At 38.5% G+C, this 21154-nt stretch overlaps 1 protein-coding gene across 4 annotated transcripts in view; it reads right to left on the bottom strand.

The window, feature by feature from the left end:
* The window catches only part of KLHL2 (kelch like family member 2), a 116282-nt gene that overhangs the window by 37986 nt on the left and 57142 nt on the right, over positions 1 to 21154 (bottom strand). For all 4 annotated transcript variants that reach the window (XM_049631287.1, XM_049631289.1, XM_049631288.1 and 1 more), the window contains one exon: positions 9728 to 9890. In XM_049631287.1, the coding sequence (XP_049487244.1) occupies positions 9728 to 9890 (163 nt within the window). The remainder of the gene's footprint in view (positions 1 to 9727; positions 9891 to 21154) is intronic.

The following is a 21154-nucleotide window of genomic DNA, read 5'->3' as shown; positions in this document are numbered from 1 at the left end:
TCTTTCTGATCACTCAGTCTGTCTCCTTCAGCTCCCTAAAACTGGGTATTACTTACAGTTCTGACTGCCCTGAGCCCTCTTTTCATTCTCTGCTTCTTCTCCCTTAAGTATCTCATCCACATTTTTGTGTCCCAGTTATCTTTAACTAGCACTCCAGTATGGTTGCTCCCAGATCCAACCTCTCTCCCCAAACTCAATATTTGAATTTCCAGCTGTTAGTCCCCACATGATCTCCATCATGGCTCTTTTAAACAGACAGATCCACCCCTTACTGTGTACCCAGCAATACACATAAGCAGTCCTCTAAAACCCTCACTTTATTCACCACTTTAGGCCACTTACAATGGCCTGCTTTGAGCTGTACTGTCTTAATTTTTCATCATTGTGCATTTTTCTACTCCTTGGCTGGATTCTTAGCTAGGTCTGATTATCTCCTCAAAATAAATCAAGGTCTTCTACTAGCCTGCTGTCTTTGCTTATTGCTAATAAACTTGCCCAGTGGGAGAACTTCTAAAATTGATAATGCATTTCACTGTTCATTCTCCCTTAAGCCATCAAGACTAAGACCCACCTACACCTCAAACAGGGTCAGTACCTTCCTCCAAACACCTGCTTGCTCTCCTGTACTCCTTTTGTGTCTTAATGGCTCTCCTACCCACACTGATTCCAAGGCTAAATGAAATCTCAGTTGATTCCTCACTCCCTTTTCTCTCTTTTTTATTACAGTAAAACATATAACATAAAATTTAGCATCTTAACCATGTTTAAGTATACAGTTCAGTAGTTTTAAGTACACTTAGATTGTTATGAAACAGATCTCCACAACTTTTTCATCTTGAAAATATGCAGCTCTATAGCCATTAAAGAACTCCCCTTTTCCCCCTTGTACATCCCTTCCTCCCTTTAAACCTGAAAATAAATTGTTTCACAAATCCTATTGATTCTTTCTCTGTAATGCCATAGAAAATCATAAGATTTAGTGGGGTAAGGGATCTGAAAGGTCCCCAGACACAACTTTTATTATGTCAGGGTAATCTCTAAAACTTTTATATTCAGTGGATATCTGGTATAGTTCACAGATATCAGCAGACATCAAGGCATTCACACCATTCTTGAACACTGACTGTAAGTGGAAGTTCTGCTTTATGTTGCACTAAAATATTTTCCCCTCTGATTCTGTAGCACTGATTCTAACTCTGCCCACCACAGAACAAGATTACTCTCTCTTGCCCATGAAATTCCTTCAGACTTTTACAGAGCATTATATTCTCCCAAATTTCCCTCCCAAGGTCTGTAACTCTTAAGTCTTTCAAGCATTCCTTGTATAATATCATTTGGGGTCTTCGGTTTGTCAGTCTCTCTCAAAATATGTAACCTGAAAATGAACTCAATTTCACAGATACGGTCCGACCCGGGAAGAACAGAATGAGATAATCACCATACATCTTTCCAGACACAGTTACAGTACTATTATTGAATACACTATCAACTAAAACCCTAACATCTTTGGATTGGTTTGGCTAATACAAACCTAATACTTGTCATAAGCCAAGATAAGAACTTCTTTCTTTTCACTGAATGAATTCTGATTCAGCTTGCTGCACCTCAGCAAGGTAAGGTATTAATTAACAGCTACTGCAAACTGGAAATATGCACACACTAAAATGCACTCACAAAATATTTATTTAAAATGTAATGCTAAAGGGCAGATCACGTCAGAGTTTAGTGTGTTTCCTTTACTCACATCCAGGGTTAGTTTCCACATCCCCAATCTTGCTTCAGTCACCTCCTCTCTATCTTCATTATCATGGTTCTCTGTTGCCAACTTCAACTATTGTTTCCAATCCTTTCACTGACATGCTGACAGATTACTCTTGTTTAACAGCACAGAGCTTTCACTGTGACTTCAGTAACTTGCTCTTACTAGTTTACCACCGCTGCTGAGTAAAACCAAGCTAGTTAAAAATTTTTTTTAACATTTATTTATTTTTGAGACAGAGAGAGAGCATGAACAGGGGAGGGTTAGAGAAAGAGGGAGACACAGAATCTGAAACAGGCTCTAGGCTCTGAGCTGTCAGCACAGAGCCCGACGTGGGGCCCGAACCCACGGACCGCGAGATCATGACCTGAGCCGAAGTCGGACGCTTAACCGACTGAGCCACCCAGGCGCCCCTAAAACCAAGCTAAACTGGCATTCAACAATCAGTTCCTTTTTTTCTAAAAAAAAAAATCCCATGACTGCAGTAGGGCATAATTCCCAGCAGTACAGACTACACCATGAATATGCAATATACATTAAACACATATATTGTACATATAGGATATACAGATGTATTCTTCCTTATTGGTAAGGATTCTCTTCACTCTCTAGTAGGACAGCTGCACTTTGCTGTCTGCTTCCCTTCTGCAACTAAAATAAACTTATCAAGAAATGACTACCCTATGATACAGCAATTGCACTATTAGGTATTTGTCCAAAGAAGACAAAAATACAGATTCAAAGGGATACATACACTCCGATGTTTATAGCAGCATTATCAACAATAACCAGATTATATAGAGAGCCCAAATATCCATCAACTGATGAATGGATAAAGATGTGTTGGGGCACCTGGGTGGCTTAGTCAGTTAAGTGTCTGACACTTGATTTCAGCTCAGGTCATGATCATATGGTTTCGTGAGTTCAAGCCCCACTTCGGTCTCGGTGCTCACAGTACAAAGCCTTCTTGGGATTCTTCCCCTCTTTCTGCCCCTCCTCTGCTTGCATTCTCTCTTAAAAATAAATAAACTTAAAAAAAAAAAAAAAGATGTGGTGCATATACACAATGGAATATTACTCAGTCATCAAAAAAATGAAATCTTACCACTTGCAACAATGTGGATGGAGCTAGAATGTATTATGCTAAGTGAAATAAGTTAATCAGAGAAAGACAAATATCATATGATTTCAGTCATATGGAAGTTAAGAAACAAAATAGAAGAACATGGGAAGGGGAAGAGAAGAGATGGAAACAAATCACAAGAGACTCTTAATGACAGAGAACAAACTGAAGGTTGATGGAGGGAGGTGGGTGGGAGATGGGCTAGATGGGTGATGGGCATTACAGAGGGCACTTATTGTGATGAGCACTGGGTGTTGTATGTAAGCGATGCATCACTGACTTCTACTCCTGAAACCAGTATTACACTGTATATTAACCAAAATTTAAATTTAAAAAATTCTGAAAAAATAAAAATAAAAAAATAAAGACAACCCATAGGATTTGTTACACCAGGTTTATTGGGTTCATTAGTTCTGGTCTCTCATCCAAAATTAAGTCCAATGAAATTGATAATAAATGTCCAAAGTTTTTCTTGTTCCATTTTGTACACAGTGATAAGCCACAAAGTACCCTTTAGGTTTGATTTCTCAATACCAAACACCTTGTTGATCAAAATTAAGCCATGAAGAATTCCTATAATTTCTCTATATTCCATCTGGCACAGAATTCCATCTGAGAAGTGAGGTAAGTGCATGGATAACAATAGTATTTTAACACACAAACAGCTCATCCCTGAGAGAGAAAGTATTTTTGGGAAAATAAAAGTCTCTCTGGTCTTCATCTTCCTAATTAATAAAACAAAAGTTATCTTAGCAGATAACTGCTAAGGTTCCTACAAGTGCTAATACTCTGTGATTCTTTCATTCTGAATACTATTTAGTCTCTAGGGAAAAAAAATTACATATATATATCCAGCAGCTCCATTAACACAGATAGCTTTGGTAATATCTAAAAACAGCTAACTCATCTCAATGAGAAAAACTATCAACAAAGCAGAGCAGAAGAGACTGCATGTTTACCAGGACACAAATGAGGACCATAATGAATGTAAAAATATAAAAATGATTAATTCTTGTAAGAAGCATCAATTAACTTGGCATGAATTCAAGAAGTGCTGTACATCAAATTCTTTCACAGTTCTCCAAAGGAAGAATCTTCTGTAGTAGTAAATTAACATTGCAATAGACCCTCAAATAATCAGCACCTATTCTTTATTGCATATCATACAATCTAGGCTAGTAATACTATTAATTAAAACCACCCTCTTGGGTGTCTAGGTGGCTCAGTCGGTTAAGCATCAGACTTCGGCTCAGGTCATGATCTCACGGTTCGGTTGGTGAGTTTGAGTCCTGCACTGGGTTCTGTCCTGACGGCTCAGAGCCTGAAGCCTGCTTCGGATTCTGTGTCTCCCTCTCTCTCTCTGCCCCTTCCCTACTTGCACTGTGTCTCTCTCTTAAAATTAAACATTAAAAACAAAAAACAAAAAATAAAAAATACTCTCTTAACACAAGTTTCTTTCAAAAAGGCAGGCTTCAAAATCATGGGCTTATTTTGACAGATGTTTACCCCAAGCGGTGATTCCTAGCCTAAATTACAGAAGAGTGAGCAAATGACTAAAGCAAATTGATTGGAAAGGAAAACAAAACAAAAAAAAGTTACAGGAACTACTTTTACAAGAGAATAAGGCAAAATGTGGATATAGTGAATCTGGGTGTAAGTGGAATATTACTGGCCCATAAACTCCTTGTAAGCAGGGGTTACATCGCACTGAGCTTATCACCCCCAGCAGTCTGGGTGGAGTTAGGTGCATAAAGAGGGTAGCTTTGAAATGACTGACCATAGAGTCTAGGTGGAACAGCCAAAAGATTACTGGGGTACTGGCATCAGAGAGCACACAGATTTATGAAGAAATACAAAAGTATGAAAAGGCAGGAATACAGTCAGCACAAAGGTTGAGACCTTGGCATTCCAAATAGCAGCAAGGTTCAACATGCCCCAGAATTGTGTTCTAAGGTAGCAGGTAGGTTTATATAGGAAAGATGGCAGTCACAAGCAACTATGAGGAAGGAGTCTCAAGGAAGTCAACAATATAGATCTTGAACTTGCTGATGGCAGTAGAAAAGAAGTAGAGAGGGAAGAAACACTCTAGGTGTCAAAGACAGAGGTAGACACAGGCCTGGAGAGAAAACAGGCTGCAGAGAGAATGCTGTAGGCTGACAGCCAGCCAGTGCAGAGCCGAGGATGGTGCCTGGAACGGAACAACAGTCTGAAGTCGTATCCCTTTACCCACCTTCTCGGTGAGTCGGGGGAGTGGTCTCCTAAAAAAGTTTGCCCCCAACATGCAGGTTTGCAGGGAGGGAGCAAAGTTTTATTTAAGACAAAGGGAGAGGGAACATACATGAAAGCAGGGGGGCATATGAAAAGTTTGATCGCTGTACAAGCACAGTGCAAAGGCTAAGTGGAGGGCAGCCCAGGCATCCAGGCCCAGGATGTAAAGAGATAACAGGGTTAAGAGCAAGAGTAGAATGAGAAATAAACTGAAAAGTATGGCAGTGACTGGAGAAGACTTCTTTGCAGGTTGTCCTAATACCGAAGAATGAGGAGTGTTCACCAAGCCCAGAATTTCAGTTGGAGCACTGGCTTGAAAACGATATGGCAAATTTCCCCAGAGATCACTTAGAACTAATAGTAAGCAGCTTCTCAAATTTTTCATATAGGGAGTGGTGAGATGAAGAAATGACTAAGAATCTAAAACTATTGTTCCCCTTAAGTGTGTTTGAAATTCTTTTATAATTCTACAACTGGCAACTTTTATTTATCAACATAGAAGGTTAAAATCTAACTTTCAAGTTCAAATCTAACTTCCGAAACAGTCTGGGACTATTAAAATGCATCAAAACCAGTAAGTTCGGTTTTTATCTCCTCTATATTTTTATCCTGAGGAAAATGCTAAAGGTATTTGTGATTTGGGACATGGTTAAATACGGATGCCACTCAAAACATGGGAAGTAAAAGAATCCACAATCCAGCATTATCGAAACAAGTCTATACAACTTGGAATTAAGTGTGAAAGTTTTCTTTTTCAGGCTTGAAGCAAACATAATTTCATATAGCTTTTTAGCTAAGAAAATAGTCATTCAAGACCATAACAAAGGCTGATTACAGTCCAGAACACCATGCCTCAACATGCAAATCATTTCCTTGGCTGGTCTGGTTGCCCTCAGTTGTCCAGGATTTGAAGAACATATCACTACATGCCCTGGTGAAGCGGTGTGGGCCAGTGTGACAGGCTGTGACTGCCAGCATCATGCTGCGGAAGCCATGAGTGTACAGCAGGATGAATAGAAGGATTTATACCCTCCCTGCCCAGACTTTCTATCCTGCCTACTTGGTTTCTCATATTTTTACTTTCTTCAAAAATGTGATATTATGAAAAAATAACAAGTTCATAGAAGACATTTCCATGGGACACCTTAATTCTTTCATTATACCTGTATAATTTAATTTAACTATAATAAACACCAGAGAGCTCTTTTCCAATCTGCAAGAGAAAGGAATAAAGCAGATCTTATGTCCAGAATCTCTGGTGAGTTTTCAAAGGACAGGAGTGCTCCAGTCTCTGAAGTGCAGGCTACGTTGGATCAGAAAGTGCCCTGAGGTTAAGCAAGCCTTCTTTCCTTTCCTTTCCCATTCTTCCTCTCTGCCAGCTCCCCTCTCTCCTCCCTTCTTCTTTCCTTGTATGTATGTCTGTATGAACCCTTCTATTATTGCTCTGTATTCCTTCCTTCCTTCCCCTTCCCCTTTCCTTTCCTTTCCTTCCTAGAAAGGCCTGTCACAGGCCTACCTAGCCCACTATCTAGGGCAGAAAAATGAAAAGGTAACATATTAACTTTCTCAGTTGTCACTGTCTCCCTTCACCGCACCCCCCGCCCAGATCATTTCACATGCTGGATTGTTTGAACGTGAAAGTAACTGAAGAATTTGGGCAGATTTTCTGGATGCAAAAAGTGCTTGAATTGTACAAAGAAAGAAGGGAAGGACTAAAAAACTATCATTTGTTCACAACAGAAAAAAAAAGTTACCTTCCTGCAAGGACTCCTGACCTCCCCACCTCCTATCTGCTTAAGATATAAACAACAATCAGATATTTTCACTAGGAAGAACAACTGTTTTTTAGTAGTCTACTGAATTACATAATTCAGAAAGCTTGTTATTAATATACCAAAGTATATGGAGATAGTTTCATTATATGAAGTTGGTCAATGCAATTTTATTTCTTTAAAATTATGAGTGAAATATATAGATAATATGACAGAATGGCTTCAAATAATACAAGATGCAAAAATTCATCAAGATGTAGACCTACCATTTGTACTCTTCTACATATACATTAGATTTCATTAAAAATAACATAAAAAATAACAACAGAGGGGGGGATAGTTAATAACAGAGGGATATATAGTTGAACAAGATTTTCCATGAATTTACAACATTTAAAGTTCAGTGATGAATACTATTCTATTTTTATATGTGTCACAGTTTTTCATAATAAAAAATGCTGTAAAATGTTACTTATAAACTCAAGCAAATATAAGATTCAAATGCATGGTATAAAAACAGTGTATCTTTTAAGACTAGACTTTGATTTAAAATATAGAACATTAAAAGCTAAGAACTGGGGCACCTGGGTGGCTCAGTCAGTTGAGCATCTGACTCTTCGTTTCAGCTCAGGTCATGAGCCTCACGTCGAGCTCCACACTGAACATGGAGCCTGCTTGGGATTCTCTTTCTCTCCTTCTCCCCCGCTTGTGTTCTCTCTCTCTCTCTCTCTCAAATATTAATTAACTAATTAATTAAGGGGAGCCTGGCTGTCTCAGTTGGTAGAGTATGCAACTCTTGATCTCAGAGTTATGAATTCAAGCCCCACATTGGGCATGGAGTCTAGCTTCAAAAAAAAAGAAAAAAAAGGAATTTTTCTTCATAATTTTGCTGAAAATGACAATAAACTCTCCATGAAAATGTCTTTGCATAATTATGAAGAAAGACTCTACAAACCAAGATACAGAAGTGTTCAAATTCTAGTAGAGAATTGTTCATATTTTATACTTTATAATAATACATTTAAGATTTTAAATAAGAGAAAGAAACAATTAAATCTCATAAAAATCTCCTAAACACACAGTACATGAGTTGGTTCTGACAGGAGAAGAACTAGGAGTTCCAGTATATCATGTGAATTATGGGTGGACATCTTTTGCATGAATCCTGCTTTACTCATTCTGTCCCCAGCCCCTCTCCCTACCTCTTAAAAGTCAGTAATGTGTATCAAGTAATAGGAGACAACGAGCTGCCCAAGAAAGATATGTTAAACAGTGATTGTTTCCTGCAGAAGAAAAAAAAAAAAAAACATCCAAAAATACACAAGCCTCCTTCATTCTCCCAATATAAATCACTTATAACAGGCACATTATGTCTAGAGTTAATGGATCTTACAGATTTAGAAGGAAACTTTTCTATTTAGCTGAAGAACAGCTGAAGAACACTGGAACACATCACTGAATCCAAATTTATCTTTGGTTTTTCTTAAAATGCCTCATCCCACTCAAAAGGATTACATGAATATCATTACATATTATAGGCATTCCCCAACTTACAGAAGGGTTATGTGCTAAAAGTTCATCTCCAAGCTTTCTGAAATTCAGATCACATTTTCTCACTGAAAGAATTTTATAAAGGGTAGTCAGGTCAGTCAGGTCACCCTAAGAAATCTATAAAGTTCAAACTTACTGGACCTTTTATGTTTCTCTGCAGCACTGTGGTTTTCTTTTCTTTCCAACTAACCACCTAACCATTATTTCTTTGAAAAAATGCAACAGAGATTCTAGGAATACTCGTCTCCAATGCTTTGTGCGTGCGTGCACGTGCGCGCGCGCACACACACACACGCACACACACACACACACACACACACACACACACACCTTGCCCAGGTCTATGTGCCACGATGTCCCTTACCCATCAGAGTAAGCACAGTGGAACAGTTTAGACAAGGGGCTCTTGCGTTTGAAGGCTGAAGGAAGTTTTAGGGTTCTGTTTTATTGGGTCTCACAAATACAGGACAGAGATGGTGGGTTATAACTTCTATCAGGCTTATCTTCTCAAAGATGATTTAAAAAATTAGAAGCTTCCTAATAATCACTTTTAATACACATACTTTTAAATGCTTATAAACTCAGAGGAAAAAATCAATTAGAGGTTACTTTTGTGTACTTTAGCTACATCCAAAGCTACAACAAGAAACTCTCCTCGTAGACTGGAGTGATGGGGGGATCAGAGGGTCCCTACACAGCAACTGAAGTGATGGCTTCCTTGACAAGGGCAAAGGGCTGCCCTCTGCCACAGGAGGGCGCCAGCAGGAGGTCCTGAGAACTGTTGTCTAAGGAGAAAGCTGCCTGTATTTCAAATCTACTTTTCCACTCTACCCAAAGGCAACTAGATTTCATCACCTTGAAAATGGTTAAGCCACTAGATGGTTCTCCTGGGTGCAAGAAAAAGGTGTAAGAAGCCATAGAAATAAAATGACTTAGTTTCATATGCAAATATTTTCTCATATGCCTGTTAATTTGACAGTTTGAAAGAAAGAGATATAGAGATTCAATACTTGCATAAAACTGCTATTCTATTCTTTAGACTCAATACCAATTTATAGAGTTTTTTGAGGTCAGAATTTTGTAAGTATGCTTTAATTATGCAGTGATACATTATAAGATTTTAAATGGATTTTTATAAGGTTCAGATCCAAAAACATGACATAACTTTCCAGAAATTACTACAGAATTTTATCAGAACTCAAGAGTTCCAGATTCCTCCCGGTCTCAAACTCAGCTGAGGTCTACTCTACTTGCCTGCATAGGTGTTGGCTTTGTTCAGGAGGTCTGTGCACGCGTGCATATCAGCAAAAGCCCGAATTCCTAAGCAGTTGACAGGGTGAAGCTGAGATTCCAAAAATTCACAGCAAGTCTTCTTCACATCCTGTAACTGTAACAGCCCAGCTGCTGGGAGAAGTACCTGCAACATCCAAGGAAGCAGTTAGGCAGGTGGATGAAAGAACAGTCACTACTTACCACTCCTACCCAGGGCACAACAGATGCAGGCAGAATTTATCTGCATCCAGACCCAAACACCCATAGAAGAGGAATGCAACAACCATTTGCCAAAAGGGTGATGCCCACATTCCCCCATAATTTCTACAGTATTTTTCAAGGATCTCTTCCTGGCCATAAGAATATAAGAGATAGAAGATCATATTAGATTAAGGGTTCTGTTTATAAGCATAAACCAAATGCACCTTTGAATTTTAAAAATATAAATTATTAGGATGCTAGGGGGTGCTATACGGTTCAGTGAAAATGTTTTTTCCCCTTAATTCAAGCAGTCATGAGTTTCAGCGATTTGTAGGGAAGGCATGAGCCCAAAGTAATACATATCACAACAAAGCCTCATTTTGTTCTCCCACCACTGTCTGAAGAGCACAAGCTGCTTTCCTTAAGAGGACAGAGCAGTTTTAAATTCAACAGTCTCTGTACAAGCAGTTTCTCTCAAATGTAATATATGTGCTAAAAAAGAAAACACAAAAGGTAATTACCTAATATTAACTTTTTAATTTGTATTTTTATTTGAGTAACTCCACGAGATTTTGTATTAATTATAGGTTTTTCTATGGGATTTAACCAGTATCTTTACTATAAATACTATATTCAATACCACAACTACTTTTCAAATAGGTCAATAATGGAAATGTTTTTTTCTTGTAAGTGAATTAGTGTGAAGCTATGCTAAGTATCACATCTGAAAGTCAAATTAAATGGGAAAACATAAAAAATGAAGTTCTTGAACATCTGCTGCTCTTTTACAAAGGCAAAAGAAAAAATAAGCCTCAACTATTAGAACAATGGTCAATTTTAGAAAAGATCACATTAGCATAAAAAAATAAATAAAACCTAAGTTCCTTCAGGAATTGACTCTTATATCTGCCAAGCTGTAGCCCAAAGGGAAAAAGAGAAAAGAAACAGTAGTTCTAGAAATGTTTTATAATTTTCCTGTATCTATGTAATAAGTCCTAAATGTGGAAAAGAAAGAATATGTTTGTGTCTTTGCATAACAGAAACTACTCTGTTTTTTTTTTAAGAAACCACAGTATTACCTCTCAAACCCACATGCATACAAATGGTCATGAATTAAAGACTGAGAAAATAACTTTATGTTTTAGTGCAACTGTACCAACTAATAGTTTTCTCTAAAAACATACAAACAGTATCTAGTGGGCTTTTCCTTCTGAGTTTAAGAAAAATAAAGTGCAAATAATGTTGTTTATGGCCAAATCTTTTGTATAATATGTATAGTGTGTTTCATTATGTTAGGAGAAATGATCTCCATGGAAACCTTTAGTTGTTGATAATTTGCAAATGGGAGGTTTTCCCACACGCGTATAATTGTGCTCTGAAGCAACATAAAATACATTCCAAGATGCTTAAGAGTCTGCCATTTAATTCAGCGAACACATACAGTTAAGAAAGTGGTCTTCAGTGTAAGATTCAATCTCTGTGAAATTTGCACAAGTAGTAATGATCACCCATCTGATCAGCATTTTCGCAGGGACAATCCAGTGAGGTAGAGTAGTATTCAAACTGCTTGGTAATGTAGAAAAGGCAGGAGCTTTGGGGGAAAAACATGGCTGAGCAGAAATGAGCTCACTCATGCACTGGTGGTAGGAGTGTATACTGGTTTCAACGTTCTTGAAAAACAATTTGCCCATTTCAGTCAAAACTACAAATGCACGGGTGCGCCTGAGTGGCTCAGTCGGTTGAGTAGCTGACTCTCGACTTCTGCTCAGGTCATGATCCCAAAGTCATGAGTCTGAGCACCATGCTGGGCTTCACGCAGTGTGGAGCCTCTTAAGATTCTCGCTCTTCTTCTCCTCCCCACCCCCCCACCCCCCCGTTCACAGCGTCTCTCCCTCTCTCTCAAATAATTAAAAGAAAAAAATACAAATGCACAATCCTCTAACCCAGCAATTTAACCTATAGATACACTGATAAATGCACAAAATCTCACATGCACAAGACATTGTTTGGAGCACTTGGAGCACTACTCTGGGTAATAGCAAAAGTGAGGGTAAAGCCTAAATGTCCATTGTGAGGAGACCAATTAAACAATATCATCCATTCAATGGAATACTCTGCAGTCATTCAAAAGAATGAGGAAACTATATGAATGGGACAGTTTCTAAAATACATTCTTCAGTGAAAAAAATTAGTGATTGATTCATACTATGCTAACTAATACATATACTCCCTCACGTATATATATATATATATATATCCATCTAAAAAAAGCAGCTACAGCAAGCTTTTAAAATTTTTGTTTCATTACTTGCAACTTCATCACTACCAAGCCCAGATCTACCTCATCAGGAGACTGAAATTCATAAAACTGTGTAATATATACACCAGGAATAGAAAAGTTATTCCAATTGTAAGCCATGTAGCTAGAAATTCACGTATAATTTTAATTTTTAAATGACAATGATGAGTCAAGTGGTTCCATGTTTGGCAAACAATATGTATTAAATACACCTTAAAGGTTAGTCAAATGTATAAAACAAGCTTACTCATAATTTCGTTGTCAGTAAATCCTTTAAAATTGCCTCAGTTTTATGACATAATTTTACTAGGACTAAATTTCAATAGCTCCTAAGTATTAATTATGTACAGCTTCAAAAACAATGAATAACTAGCCCAGGCTTACTAACATGACCCACAGTCACTCATGCTGAAAACAGGAAAGCAGCCAGGGCCACACCTACTTTATGTATTAGATAGCCAGCAAAAAAACAAAACAAAATAAAAATGCTTCTAATTTCAGATGAACCACCTCTCACAATCAGAACCACTCAGTTGGCAGCCTGTGAGCTAGATGCCTCGAGATCAAATCAAATCAAACCTTCTAATTTGTCTGATAAAGAAATCAAATCCCAGAGGAAGCCGGAAGACATGACCAAGTCATACAGCTGGTCAGTGGAAAGCTGAGAATATAATCAAATTTACCAACTCTTTGGTCTATTGTTCTTTCTACTACCTTGGGCCCTATCTGTAGGTGCAGAATGGAAGTGCTTGTCCAATTTTTAAATCTCCAATACTGCTCTTTTCAGCAAGAGTAATAAAGACCACAATCATTTCAACAACCCATTCTTGCAACTGCTTCCATTTACTGAGTAATTACTACCTCAGGCACTGTGCTGAGCACTTGTCACACAATAATATCTGATTGCCTCCATTTCACACAAGTGAATATAGAGGGTTGGAGAAGATGGGTAACTTGCCCAAAGTCACACACCTCATATGGAACAGGTCGAGTCCGCTCTGAGAGCAGTATTTAACCAAAGTGAGTTGTAACGCTTTTAGACGGCACACATAAACATTCTGATGTCAATAGTTAGGAATACGATTTTAAATACGATTTATTTAAACAAGAACTGAGCCAATGTAGAGAAAACATCAAGTATTTACCAGTGTCAGCAGTATAGAATATAGCAAAATCATGAAAGTACACACAAATTACTTAACTTTAGAAAACTCTGAATTGAGAGGTCACATTAATCCTTCAATATCTGATAGCATTCTGATTTTTACGGTTTTTACATACCACTAAAAGGAAGGATGTGCTTTAATCTGGGGCTATCACAGTCCCATGGCATATTTTCTACAGAGTGGATAAACTCTACTCTTAGTAACAAATGTCGGTAACACCCAGCAATGTAAAGAAGTGGTTTCTTAATTTGTTATTTAGGTCACAAAAATATCTTGGGCATTGTAATTAAGAGGTCTGAAGAATAAATTTGTGCCTTTAAAACTAATTTTTCTGAGCTCCCTAGAGCAAAGGTACAGCTGAATAGTGCTGCTTCTTATATGAAATGGAATCATATTGACACAATAAACCTCCAGCCACATAGCATTATGACCCAATGGAAATTTCCACTTGTTCCATTTTTCCATACACTAGTATTAACCCTGAAATTGATTAAAATAACCCTACGGTGCTCTATGATCTAAAGTATATTCTAAAACATCAAAGAAAAAGCAATTATATTTGTTATATAATACAAATGTTAATGATGTATTCTAAGAATCAAAAAGTGATTAATTCCCATATATTCTATTCCCATATATACTAAAGGGACGGCCACACTCCAAAAGCTGAAATATTTCTCTCGATTATGTTGAGCCCTAAGAAAAAATACAAAGCTGGCAGTGTGTCTTGGGGCCCAGCCTTTACCTCTCCCTCCAGCAGCCTCCTCCCTTGCTTCCCCTTTAGTTCTATTCTATCAACCTGGAGCTTCTCCACTCAGACCCTGGTGTTTTCACCATGATCTCTCAGTCCCTTTCAGGTCACTACTAACAGCATCACACCATTTCATCTGCTTTGTAACACTCACCAATGTCAGAAATGATTTTATGTATCTGCTCTCATGTTTACTGTCTCTCTCTCTGCAAAAGAATATATGCTCTGGGACCACATCTGTTTACCTCCATTGTAACCTCAGGCACTACAAGAATATCTAGATGTATAATAAACGAATCAACCTGAATGTAAATTAACGTGTTACTCTCATAGGTATTTGTATTTTAAAAGAGATACAAATTTGGATGTCCTTTAACCCAGAAATACAAACTGTATTTCTAGGCTGTGTCTATATGGGACATCTGTGACCTACTGCAAATCCTTTCAGCCCCAACTCTTGCTCAAGCCAACACTGCAGCAACCAGGTCCAAGTAGACTTTGATCACCTTTGTGAAAATGTAACTTCGCTGTGCCTCACCACACCTCCTACCATAGCTCTCTCTGCCTTCCTAGCCAGGGAATGCACTGGGGACTCACACCTGCGCTATCTGGAAGCACAGGGGAAGTAATGCTTATGGGGCCACCCTGACCTATGGAGAATGGTCTAAGGAAAGATGACAGCTAAATGCTTCTCCTCTTTATTCCCAAGCAGATACTTCTGAGACACATTTCATAAGCCTCCTCAGAAGGTCCTGGTAAGAACAAACATCTTACATTTTAGCTGTAACCAGATCTATACCACACTTTGAATTGGTTTTCCCTCCTTTCCAATTCAAATTCCCTATTCATTCACTGTTGCTCTCTTGGATCACTTTCCAAATAAACTAACTGTACGAAATCTTGCTTTCAGGGAAACCCCAGGCCATTACACTGCACATGGAATAAACTGTAAGTGTGAATATACTTAGTTATAAGTATGAATTATAGTGCTGTTTATACTATTAAAAATTGAAAAGAACTCAAATGTCCAATAACAAGAGACAGATGAAGTAGATTCTGTACTATCAGTAAAATTGAATACTTTGTAAATATTAAAAGACATACAATAGACACATATCTAATGACCTGGAAAAATATTCCTAATACATTCAGTATACAAAGATAATTTCTAAACAAAATATACAATACAATCCGCTTCTTTGTAAACACACAAACACAACAACATAAAGGGCACTAGAGGAATATAAATATACTGCAATTGTTAACAGGGATCATCTCTGGTTAGTGGTAGTGTTAAGACTTTCTATTTACTTCTTTTTATTTGCATTTCCTAAATTTTCAATAATGAATATGTACCATTTAAATAGTCACATATTATTTAAGAGAAAGTCGGGGAGAAACAAACAAAAGACTGTCTTTCTGGATCTCTAGAACTCCAGACAATATAGCAATGGTGAAGGGAGCTATTTATTTAATAATTATCACCCACCGCTTGCCAGACATTGCTTCAGTTTGACCTGTATTCTGAGTATCAGGAGTCTCAAAGGCCTATGATCATCAAACTAGTGTTCTGCAGAGTGTTATGGAGGCTCTACACATTACTCTTCCTGTTCACGTGAATAGCGCTATCTCCAAGTGCTGGGAAAAACATGAAGTAATAGAACATGACCAGCTGATTAAATAAACTTAAAATCGACCACTTCAGCAAATAGAAAAAAATTATTTTCACCTAGATATGCTGATTTCCAAAATAGGGAGACAATAAAAGCCTAAGCATTTTACACTGTGGAAACATTTTCTGCAATGAACAAAAGAAGCAGGGGAAAAGCTACCACTGATTAGAGAAGACAAGTAGAACACTAGACAGAGAAGACACCCGAGACAAACAATTAGCACCCGTGTGACACTCTTACACCAGCTGCACATTTTAAAGTAAGATGCTTTCATCCTACTTCACTTTGTTTGACAAGCCAAATTATACAGAAGATGTTTCGCTTAGACAAGTACACTCCTTCTGCTTGGCTATTAGGATCTGCAATTTATTTTCAGCTCGGGCACTTACTCCATAGGGGGAAATAATTTATGTAGTAAGTCTTTTAAATCCTGAGCCATTAGCAGTGTGTTTATTAGAAGAGACTACCAAGGGGTCTGACTGCTCCATAGACAAGATTTCCAGATGTCTATGAAAGTATGCAAATATGAAACAGCTCAGTCACTGTTAACTTTACAGTAGGTTTACTGCTAAAAAGCAGGTTTTTTGTTCATTTCCCAGCCATTTTATATTCACATGAGAAGCACCTGTTTGTCTACAGAGTAAGGAAGGGCCTTGTGTGTCAGGAATGACCTGGAAACAAAAAAGGAGACAGCTGTTCAAAGAGCACGCAGAGACAGAAGAAATTATCCCCAAACTTAAAGGAGCTCTATGTTGTTGGACCAAAAAAGTCTCACTACGAAAGAAAACCTATAACTTTCATTAGCATATATCTTCCAAAATCTGCATTTAGTCTCCAAATTATAAATAAGTCATGTTTCACAAGTTTACTTTTTCAACTGGCTGCTTACTACTCATTTAATCATAGAAACAGTATTGAAAAGTTATAAATCACAATATCAAAGAATATAATATTACTACTTGACTGCTGTGACCCTATGGGGCACTGGGTGCAGGAAAGAAGGAGAAAGAAAGTTTCCTTCCTCTTTCTGGGGTGCAGGCCTGGCTGGGGGCAGAATTTTGAAATAGGAAGTGTGCGCCCTTGACATCCTGCCACCTCATTCACACTTTTACAACTCAAAGCCCTAAACCTTGGCCACCAGGAGTCAGCCTCTGCTCTGTGCACCCAGCTATGGTTCTCCACACAGATCTGTCTTTCCTGACTGCTAAGTGTTTCATCCCGTAACTATACTGACCTCACCTCTCTCCTCCCAACACCCCACACCCCAAGCTCCATCCCTCGGGATAGCTACTGCCAGCAGAGTCAAAATGAAAGCCGTCTTATTATTAATTCATACTAATTGCTAATAATGCATCACCTTCCAGGACAAATCCCTTCCAGGGATATTTAATGTTTCAAGAGATGCTAACTCTTAAGCAGAATACATCTGTAACTGAGGTCATTTCCAATGGTATAATAAATGAAGCGAAAAGGCAAAAGAAGTATGGAAAGAGGGAATATATGGGCAATGTGGCTTTCCCACAGGCTGAAAACCACCTATCCTATACTTCCCTTTTAACAACTGCTTTTTCCATTCTTTTTAACCTAAGTTTTCTCTAAAATTTCTAACTTATTCAACAGTGGCTCAAATGTATAACAAAGACAGCACCTACCTTGTAGAGTTGTTGAAAAAAATTAAATAAGATGGCCTACCATTCAACACAGTGCCTGACACATGGTAGAGTAGAGCATTAGCTCCAATTCAAGGCATTGCTTCTCAAATTGAATCCAACATCCAATCCCATGACAAGAGAATGCCAGGATTTCCTTTCTCCCTCACAAGATGATGTTCTATGACAGATCATTTCCAAAGAGCATAGGGTTGCTTTCTTTTTTGAGCAAATATCCCCAAAGTAAAAGATACAATCCAGGACACTTTGGAAAAGAACAAACACAGCATGTGAAAAAGGGAAATACAGGGGCACCTACGTGGGTGGCTCAGTTGGATGAACATCCGACTACAGCTCAGGTCATGATCTTGCAGTTCGTGAGTTTGAGCTCCACACTGGGCTCGCTGCTGTCAGCACAGAGTCCACTTTGGATCCTCTGTTCCCCAGTCTTTGCCCCTCCCCCGCTTGTGCTCTCCCCAAAATAAATATTTTTAAAAAAGAAAACGGGAAATATGTTTGATATCCCACTAGTTATTAAGTAAATATAAATTAAAATAATGAGACCTCATTTTGTAACTATTGCTACTTTTAACAACATATATTCAGGTCAAGGTACGGTAAGCCTTGGCCCCTATCACATTTTTGCCTTCACTGTAAACTAGTCAACTCTCTTAGAAGAGAAATAGACAAGGGGCGCCTAGGTGGCTCAGTCAGTTGAGTGTCCGCCTTCAGCTCAGGTCATAAACTCACGGCCTGTGGGTTCAAGCCCCATGTCAGGCTCTGTGCTAACAGCTCAGAGCCTGGAACCTGCTTCCGATTTTGTCTCGGTCTCTTTCTGCCCCTCTCCCACTTGTGCACTGCTTCTCTCTCTCTCTCTCTCTCTCTCTCTCTCTCTCTCTCTCTCAAATACAAATAAACATTTAAAAAAATTTTTTAAAGAAAGGAAATAGGCAGTATTCATCAAAGGTACCAAAAAATATAAAAGTTTAAAGCATTTGATGCTGGAAGTACGTTCCTAAAAATCTACCCTGAGAAAATAGTTCAAAAATTGGAACAGACTAAATCCATAAATTTTACTTTAGCATTATTTATAAGAGTTCCTGGGGGAAAAACCAGAAACAACTATGGATTTAACAATATGGCAACAATTAAGTGCATTATGTTAAACCACATGATGAAACATTATAATCAATGACAATGAAGACTAATGGTTTTAAAAAACTAATATTTCTAAAATATTTGCAATAACATACAATATTATAAAATTGGATTGACACACTGCTCTAACCTATACTCATATTAGAAAAACTTAATAGACATCAAGTTCCTTTGATGTCAAGGAACTTGATTAGCAAAACAACGTTGACAGAGAAAAAACAAACAACAGAACATTTCCACACGACTTATTTTTTCTAACACATAATGGACGTAGAGACAGTGGCGCACTGGTCTTTTTAACAACAGATTGGCTCCCTGCCCTCGCATCTGTCAGTTCTATAGCTGGCAGCACTGGATCTGGATCCAATCCTGTCTCTAATCAGAGAGAACGTGGGGGCTCTAACTAACAAGCAGCACAACCTGGTCGACTTCATGTCAGTGCTAATGTGACACTGGGTACTTTGATGCTTTGTTTCCTGGACAAAGTCCCAGCTCACCTTCCTGTAACCAGGACCCTCTCCTAGTGGGCATCAGCAATGTGGCCCTACTTCACTGTGCATGGAGCAGTTCTCCTGGAGGCTGAAATGCTGCCCCTGGGTGCCAGCCCAGAAAATAAAGCCTTGTTCCCAGGCTCCCTTCTCCTCTTGTTCTGCAAGGACCTCCTGCCGGGCTCAACTTCTATTCATCAAACATGCCTATCCTATGGGCAGTTCCTGATTACTCACCTAAGAAATACTTATTGAACACATAGTCTAGGGTCTAATCACTAGTGTAGGTTCTAGGGCAATGGCAGTGAACAGAATGTACAAATATACCAGCCATCCTAAAGCTTGGATTCTAATAGGTAGTGCTTCCATTTAGTAAGGGCATGTGTAATTTCCATCATCCCAGCACTCCAGCCCTTCAAAGTGGTCTTTGGATCTCAAAGTCTACAGTCTAGGGGCACGTGGGTGACTTGGTCGGTTAAGCATCTAACTCTTGTTTTTGGCTCAGGTTGTGCTCTCACAGTTCGTGAGTTTGAGTCCTGCATCGGGCTCTGTGCTGATAGCGCAGAGCCTGCCTGGGATTCTCTCTCTCCCTCTCTCTCTGCCCCTCCCTTGTTCTTTTGCTTTCTCTCTCTCCCTCAAAATAAATAAATACACAAACAAAAATTTTTTTTAATAAAAATAAAGTCTAGAGGCACTGGAGGACTCAAGAGCTATAGATTTTAATCCCCATCTGTCACTAAATTCCTATAAAGCCTCAGGGGCAGAATAGAGTTAGCATGAAAAGAATGGAGAATGAAAACCATACCACAGGCTCAAGAGGCAGAGAACTCTGGTCTTGAGTGCTAGCTGTGTGAGCCAAGAAAACCACTTAACCCTTCTGAGCTGCAATTCTCTAAGCTGTAAAAAACAATTCTGTATCCAAGATGTTGTAAAAACTAAATGAGATTAGTACTTTAGCAAAGTGGCTGGAACAGGGGAGGTAGGCAGCCCCTTCTTCCTCAATGAATATTTTATTCTATTTCCACTACCATTTATCAGAATTAATCCACTTTAATTTCCTCTCCTTTAGTCCTTCCTCTCCAAAATCACTACAAATAAAAAAACATGAGTACTAGTCTCTTGACTAACTGATCATGCATTTTACTCCTATTATAGATCAAAATTTCCCCTGTATCTCCCCTGGATTCTCCAGGATTCTTCCTTTCCACAACCTCAGAATTTCATGAATAACCAAAGAACAGACCAACAGACTGTCAGTGATTCCACATCCACCTTCCAAAAACAGAATTTAAACTGGTGGTGAGACTGAGGCATCAATGCACTGTCTAAAGAAGAACACAGGGACCAAAAAGTCCCGTCAGCAGGCTTCAAAAATATTTTTTAAAGAAACAAATAAAAGCAAGCAAGTTTAAGGGGCCAATGTTATCAATAAAGGTGATGAGTCTTAGTACGAGGGACTAGTGACACTTCCGGCTTTTCAAAGGTGCTGCATGGATGTATTTACAACTGTGCATGAGAAATGCCAAACTGTCCCAATAAGTTATCTTCACTGTCTTTCTGTGGCAGTCATTCCTTAGACCAGGGAAAGTAATCCAAATCACTCTCCAGGGTACTATGTTGCTTTATTATACACAACTCCCTCTTCCTCTCCTCCCTCTTGGTCTTTCCCCTCTTCCCCTCTCCCTCTCACCTTTCTGTCTTTGCCCGCTCCTTTTCCATCTTCTTTCTAAATTGATTTCTATTATTCAGAGCCTCTCCACCCCTGCAGATTAACAAGTCTATTCCAGTGGAATTTTTTTAAGAACAAAGAGACTGATAATACTTTTTGAAGATTTTTGTTTGTTTGTTTTCACAAATATAACACTTAAACCACATAGACACCCATGCATGTATGCACACAAACACGCACATCCATAACACACTCTTCCTCTTTAGACAAATGACTTTTTCTGTTGCATGTCATTTTTCACCAAAAATTATTTTATATTCTCTCTTTCCAACCATGTCTGTAATCAATATTCATA

Source organism: Panthera uncia, chromosome B1 (genome assembly GCF_023721935.1).
Source record: "Panthera uncia isolate 11264 chromosome B1, Puncia_PCG_1.0, whole genome shotgun sequence".
Taxonomy (NCBI): Eukaryota; Metazoa; Chordata; class Mammalia; order Carnivora; family Felidae; genus Panthera; species Panthera uncia.
This window is presented reverse-complemented; position numbering and strand designations above follow the sequence as displayed.